The sequence below is a fragment of the Oncorhynchus mykiss genome, chromosome 25, assembly GCF_013265735.2.
Source record: "Oncorhynchus mykiss isolate Arlee chromosome 25, USDA_OmykA_1.1, whole genome shotgun sequence".
Taxonomy (NCBI): Eukaryota; Metazoa; Chordata; class Actinopteri; order Salmoniformes; family Salmonidae; genus Oncorhynchus; species Oncorhynchus mykiss.
The window spans coordinates 38,883,139-38,890,638 of NC_048589.1; the positions used below are offsets into that span (position 1 = coordinate 38,883,139).

Genomic DNA, 7,500 nt, shown 5'->3' on the forward strand with positions numbered 1-7,500 from the left:
ACCATATCATACGAAATGGGTGATATTTCATAACGTTAGAAAAGATGGCGCCGGAGAAGATGGCTGCAGTTTTATTGGTTCTTAATTATTTGTAACTTTTTCTGTACATAATGTTTCTGCTACCGTCTTTTATGACCGAAACAAGCTTCTGGACATCAGATGGGAAGGAACAGTGATTACAAACCTCAAATTGGAAGTTTTTTTTTAATGAGTCAGACGGGAAGGATATACTCCAAACACCCGAACAGGCCCTCATCCCCGTCATTCGCTGGAGAAAGAAACTGAGATTTCGTGGAAAGAGATTCAGGGTGCCTTGTGAGGATCAGGCAACGAGTGGCTAATCTGCCATTGCCCTCCCTACCGTTAGCTAACCTTAATTCGCTGGAAAATAAATGGAACGAACTGAAAGCATGTATTTCCTACCAACGGGACAATAAAAAATGTAATATATTATGTTTCATCGTGTTTTGGCTGAACAATAACATTAAAAACATACGTCTGGTGGGTTATACACCCAATCGGCAGGATAGAACCGCAGCCTCTGGGTGGGGCCTTTTTATATTTGTAAACAACAGCTGGTGCACGATAACTAAGGAAGTCTTAACGTTTTGCTCACCTGTGGTAGAGTATCTCAAGACAAGCTGTAGACCACACTGTCTACCTAGAGAGTTTTCATCTGAATTTTTTGTAGCTGTCTACATACCAACACAGACCGATGCTGGCACTAAAACCACACTCAATGAGCTGTATACCGCCATAAGAAAACAGGAAAACGCTCATCCAAAGACGGCGCTCCCAGTGGCTTTAATGCAAGGAAGCTTAAATCAGTTTTACCCATATCAGCATTTTAAATGTGTAACCAGAGGGGTAAAAAACCTCTAGACCACATTTACTCCACACACAAAGATTACACGCAAATTAAAGCAGGAAGCACCAGTCACTAAGGTCTATAAAAAATTGGTCAGATGAAGCAGATGCTAGCACAGACTGGAAAATGTTCCGTGTATCTTCAGATGGATTTGAGGAGCACACCACATCAGTCATTGGTTTCATCAATGAGTGCATTGAGGACGTCTTCCCCACAGTGACTGTACGTACATACCCCAACCAGAAGCCATAGACTACAGGCAACATTCACACTGAACTAAAGGGTAGAGCTTCCGCTTTCAAGGAGCGGGACTAACCTGGAAGCTTATAAGAATGCCCTCCGACGAACCATCAAATAGGCAAAGCATCAATACAGGACAAAGATCGAATCGTACTACACTGCCCTTTCTCACCTGGACAAAAGGAACACCTATGCGAGAATGCTATTCTTTGACTACAGCTTAGCGTTCAACACCGTGGTGCCCTCAAAGCTCATCAATAAGCTAAGGACCTAACTAAACTAAACACCTACTCTGCAACTGGAACCAGGACTTCCTGACTGGACGCCCCCAGGTGGTAAGGGTAGGTAAAAACACATCCGCCATGCTGATCCTCAACACGGGGGCCCCTCAGGGGTGCGTGCTCAGCACCCTCCTGTACTCCCTGTTCATTAATGACTGCAAGGCCAGGCACGACTCCAACACCATCATTACCATTTGCCGATGACACAAGGTGGCACACACATTCACCTCGCTGATCCACAACACATGGGCCCCTCAGGTGTGCATGCTCAGTCCCGTCCTGTAAACCCTGTCCACTCATGACTGCACAGCCAGGTACGACTCCAACACCATCATTAAGTTTGCTGATGACACAACAGTGGTAGGCCTGATCACAGACAATGATAAAACAGCCTATAGGGAGGAGGTTAGAGATCCAACTGTGTGGTGCAAGGACAACAACCTCTCTCTCAACATGATCAAGACAAAGGAGATGATTGTGGGCTACAGGAAAAGGAGGACCGACCACGCCCCCATTCTCATTGATGGGGCTGTAGTGGAGCAGGTCAAGAGGTCAAGAGCCTTGGCATCCACATCACCAACAAACTAACGTGTTCCAAACACACCAAGACAGTCGTATAGAGGGCACGACAAAACCTATTCCCATTCAGGAGACTGAAAATATTTGGAATGGGTCCTCAGATCCTCAAAAGGTTTTACAGCTTCACCATCAAGAGCATCCTGACGGGTTGCATCACAACCTGGTATGGCAACTGCTTGGCCTCCGACCGCAATGCACTACAGAGGTTAGTTTGTATGGCCCAATACATCACTGGTGCCAACCTTCCTGCCATCCGGGACCTCCAGAAGAAGGCCCTGTCAGAGGAAGATCCTAAAAATTGTCAAAGACTCCAGCCACCCTAGTCATAGACTGTTCTCTCTGCTATCGCACAGCAAGGGGTTACGGAGCGCCAAGTCTATGTCCAAGAAGCATCTAAACAGCTTCTACCCCCAAGCCATAAGATCCCTGAACATCTAATCAAATGACTACCTAAACTATTTGCATTACACCCCCCTTCTACACTGCTGCTACTCTCTGTTATTATCTATGAATGGTCACTTTAATAACTCTACCTACATTTTAAAAGTATATATATATATATATATATATATATATTACCGTTATTTAACTAGGCAAGTCAGTTATGAACAAATTCTTATTTTCAATGATGGCCTAGGAACAGTGGGTTAACTGCCTTGTTCAGGGGCAGAATGACCGATTTGTACCTTGTCAGTTCGGGGATTCAATCTGGCAACCTTTCGGTTACAAGTCCAACACTCTAACCACTAGGCCGCCTGCCTTCCCAAATGTATATATTACCTCAATAACCTCGACACCGGTGGCCCTGCACATTTACTCTGTTCTGGTATCCCCCTGTATATAGACTGGCTATTCTTATTTTACTGCTCCTCTTTAATTATTTTGTTATTCATATCTTTTATTTTCTTAGGTTTTTTTCTTAAAACTGCATTGTTGGTTAAGGTCTTGTAAGTAAGCATTTCACTGTAAGGTTGTTGCATTTGGCTCATGCGAAAAATACAATTTGATTTGACGGATATCCAAAAATGAATACATGCCATAGATGACACGCCAAAACCTTAGAAAGCCTTTTATGTCTCTATTTGGTTTGGTCAGGGTGATGATTTGTGGTGGGCATTCTATGTTTTGTTTTCTATGATTTTGTGTTTCTATGTTTCTATGTTTTGGCCGGGTATGGTTCTCAATCAGGGTCAGCCGTCTATCGTTGTCTCTGATTGGGGAACCATACTTAGGTAGCCCTTTTTCCCTCCTTTCAGTTTGGGTAGTTAACTTTGTTAGTGGCACTATAGCCCTGTAAGCTTCAAGTCGTTCGTTTTGTTGTTTGTTTTGTTTCTTGTTTTGTTGTTTGTTTTGTTTCTTGTTTTGTTGTTTGTTTTGTTTCTTGTTTTGTTGGCGTCATTCCAAAATAAAGATGAAAATGTACCACGCTGCACATTGGTCTTTTGACGGCCGTGACAATACAATTCTTAACAAAACTTAACATACATGGAGTGTCTCAGATTTATCTTCAAAATAATATGAAATGCTCTGATACCAGGTTGGCTATAAAGGTCTGGGGAAAGTTGTGTAATTTAAACAAAACCAGAGCGGACGAGGCAAACTTCGGTGAATTTGCCAGGCATCCAAAACAGATTACAAAGACGTAAGTATTTTTCTGCCTGTCAAGTATTTTTCTGCCTGCCCCCTTCTCTCTCTCCCTTGCGCTGGCTCGACTGGGGCGTATTTATTACGCAGATTACGTGAATTTGTCCAATCGAAACAATGCAACTTTTTGGATTATTGTTAGGGACAGATACAGAGAGAAACAGACAGAGAGGGACAGAGAGATAACAGACAGAGAGGGACAGAGCGATAACAGACAGAGAGGGACAGAGCGATAATAGAGAGGGACAGAGCGATAACAGACAGAGACAGACAGAGAGAGAAACGGACAGAGGAACAGAGAGATAAAGAGAGAGAAACAGACAGAGAGAGACAGAGCGATAACAGACAGAGAGAGAAACAGACAGAGAGGGACAGAGAAAACAGACAGAGAGAGAAACAGACCGAGAGAGAAACAGACAGAGGGACAGAGCGATAACAGACAGACAGACAGAGAGGGACAGAGAAAGACAGACAGAGATAGAAAGAGAGACAGAGAGAGAAACAGACAGAGAGAGAAACAGACCGAGAGAGAACCAGACAGAGAGGGACAGAGCGATAACAGACAGACAGACAGAGAGAGACAGACAGAGAGAGAAACAGACAGAGAGGGACAGAGAGAGACAGACAGACAGACAGAGAAACAGAAACAGAGTGAAACAAAATAGGTTCGAAAGGGAATACCGGGATGCCTGGTAATTTCTTGCAATTTTCTCAGGATGTGAATTTGGTCGATTCTCTGGAAAGTATTAAACCCTAGGGTGCCCCTAGGTTGCTTGAGATTAGAGAAAGGGGAGTTAGGTTAGGGCTTAAGGCTGGGATTTTACTGTCATTGTTATTCTTGGCCACCAAAGCATTTAATAATAAGAAGAATAAATATTTTCAGGAGGAAAAAAAGGCTTTCTGTGTCAACGTTAAACAATCAGATATAAATTATGTATTAATGATAATAGACTTATACTTTTTTTTTTAATAGTGTAATATTTGAGAACTAACAATCACCAAAATAAAAGTTAGACAGTCAAAGGGAATAAAACGTTTTAGCAGTAGTGACTTTGTTGTTATATTTGAGTAGAAGAACACAGCATTAGCCAAGGCAAAATGCATGAATTGCAAGGAAATTAGCTTTTCAAATTGCAGCTCCTTGAATCGTGTAGAAATGCAGGAAAAGGAAATTGGCTTAAAAATGCTCAAATATCTCTAACACTGCCAAGATGGGGACCTTTTGTCCAAACAATTCAGCCACGCTGAGTAGACACGTTTCCTCGCCCTCCCAGACACATGCCCAACCTTTTGATTCAGAAAAAAAACCCTGTTTGGGTTCAAGAACACAGGGTTACGGTCTGAGTAAGTTTAGGGTCTAAAGTGGGACTCACCGTGGCCACCCCGAAGTGATGCTGGCCAGTGGTAGATGGAGACAGATGCAGAGGAGTGATGCCGCGTCCCGTGGAGTTGATGCTCGGGGTACGTATAGGACGTAGCCTGCCCTGGAGGTCTGGCGGCAGCCACGTTGTTGTCCTGCCTCCCCCTGGGAGAAGAACTCCACACGGACCCAGTGATACATCCTAGAGTCAGAGACCACATCCAGGGGCTCAGGCGCAGGCGGAGGGGGCTGGAGAGGTGGTACGCCCCCCCATCCTTGGAGCCCCGCGACATTGCACCACCGGCAGGACGAAGCATGATCCAAGCCCGAAGAACTGACAACAGACGTACGGTACGGGGTGGGGCGAACTCCACAGAGACCAGGCTCATGTTAGAGACAACGCCATACTAGGATCACTCAGAACCAAACCCACGTCCACCCGGGTTAGCTCCGGATTCGGGTCCGCTTCAGTTTCAGCTAACCCCACAGGTCCAGCTCTTACAACCCGAAGTAAAGAAGTAGAGGATCTCTAAGATCTCCTTAAGATCTCTGACCGATTTGAAGAACAGCACACACCCTCTAACTATAGTTCTCACGCTCTGATTTGTCACTCAGAGAAAAGATACATTGGGTGTTCTCTTTGGCATGCTCCTCTCACCCAACCGTTACGCTCTTTGCCACCTTGCCCTGAAGGTACAGAAAAAGGAGTGTTTTTTTCTCTCTTTCTCACGCTCCCCTTTTCTCTGAAGGAAAGAAAATCGGAGGACCCCCTCCTTCTCTCTCTCTCTGGTGTTTCCTGCGTAGTTGTGTTCGCTCCTGCTGCTCTTCTGGCTGCGAGCGTATCTCCTGCGCTCATTCACTGGCTCCCTCGCTCTCCGATGTAGTGCACACTCTCTCCAGCAGCTATCAGTCACACATGGGAGATCTCTCTCTCTCTCTCTCTCTCTCTCTCTCTCTCTCTCTCTCCCTCCCTCTCTCTCTCACATGCAGATAGAGTTTGAGTGCAGATGAAGACAAACAGTATAAGCACCTTGTTTATCACCACTCATCTGTCTTCATCCCTGCAGAGGAAGTAAACACATGAACAAAGACCAGTGTTCTCTGTGTGGGTCTGTAGTGTACTGGTCCACTGTAGAGCTCCAATACTGCTGCAGTTTAGAAACCATGACCAGGAATCTCCTTTCTCTTCTCTTCTGTGTGTCTCAGTGTCTCATCCTCCTCTCTAGCGGGGTGTGTGTGTGTGTGTGTGTGTGTGTGTGTGTGTGCCTGTGTGTGTGTGTGTGTGTGGGGGGGGGGGGGGGGGGATCGTGTGTGGGGGGGGATCCTGGTGATTCCACTCACCCCCCCTGTCTCGGGCTCAACGCCTGAACACAGCCCACTGCTCAGAGAGAGACAGGACCCTAATTGGATCCTAACCTGACTACAGCAGTCAGCAACACTGAGAGAGTGATCCTAACCTGACTACAGAAGTCAGCAACACTGAGAGAGTGATCCTAACCTGACTACAGCAGTCAGCAACACTGAGAGAGTGATCCTAACCTGACTACAGCAGTCAGCAACACTGAGAGAGTGATCCTAACCTGACTACAGCAGACAGCAAAACTGAGAGAGTGATCCTAACCTGACTACAGCAGTCAGCAACACTGAGTGATCCTAACCTGACTACAGCAGACAGCAACACTGAGAGGGTGATCCTAACGTGACTACAGCAGTCAGCAACACTGAGATAGTGATCTTAACCTGACTACAGCAGACAGCAACACTGAGAGAGTGATCCTAACCTGACTACAGCAGACAGCAACACTGAGAGAGTGATCCTAACCTGACTACAGCAGTCAGCAACACTGAGAGAGTGATCCTAACCTGACTACAGCAGACAGCAACACTGAGAGAGTGATCCTAACCTGACTACAGCAGTCAGCAACACTGAGAGAGTGATCCTAACCTGACTACAGCAGTCAGCAACACTGAGAGAGTGATCCTAACCTGACTACAGCAGTCAGCAACACTGAGAGAGTGATCCTAACCTGACTACAGCAGTCAGCAACACTGAGAGAGTGATCCTAACCTGACTACAGCAGACAGCAAAACTGAGAGAGTGATCCTAACCTGACTACAGCAGTCAGCAACACTGAGTGATCCTAACCTGACTACAGCAGACAGCAACACTGAGAGAGTGATCCTAACCTGACTACAGCAGTCAGCAACACTGAGAGAGTGATCCTAACCTGACTACAGCAGTCAGCAACACTGAGAGAGTGATCCTAACCTGACTACAGCAGTCAGCAACACTGAGAGAGTGATCCTAACCTGACTACAGCAGACAGCAAAACTGAGAGAGTGATCCTAACCTGACTACAGCAGTCAGCAACACTGAGTGATCCTAACCTGACTACAGCAGACAGCAACACTGAGAGGGTGATCCTAACGTGACTACAGCAGTCAGCAACACTGAGATAGTGATCTTAACCTGACTACAGCAGACAGCAACACTGAGAGAGTGATCCTAACCTGACTACAGCAGACAG

At 45.8% G+C, this 7,500-nt stretch overlaps 1 protein-coding gene across 3 annotated transcripts in view; it reads right to left on the reverse strand.

Moving 5' to 3' along the window:
* The window catches only part of LOC110505895 (neurexin-3a-like), a 614,746-nt gene that overhangs the window by 249,701 nt on the left and 357,545 nt on the right, over positions 1-7,500 (reverse strand). The window contains exon 1 of one of the 3 annotated variants that reach the window (XM_036963047.1): positions 4,986-6,055. The exons of 1 other annotated variant lie outside the window; for it this stretch is intronic. In XM_036963047.1, the coding sequence (XP_036818942.1) occupies positions 4,986-5,361 (376 nt within the window). In that variant the 5' untranslated portion in view covers positions 5,362-6,055. Of the gene's footprint in view, positions 1-4,985; positions 6,056-7,500 lie in introns of those variants that run through there. One more of the 3 variants, XM_036963046.1, reaches the window with a different exon arrangement.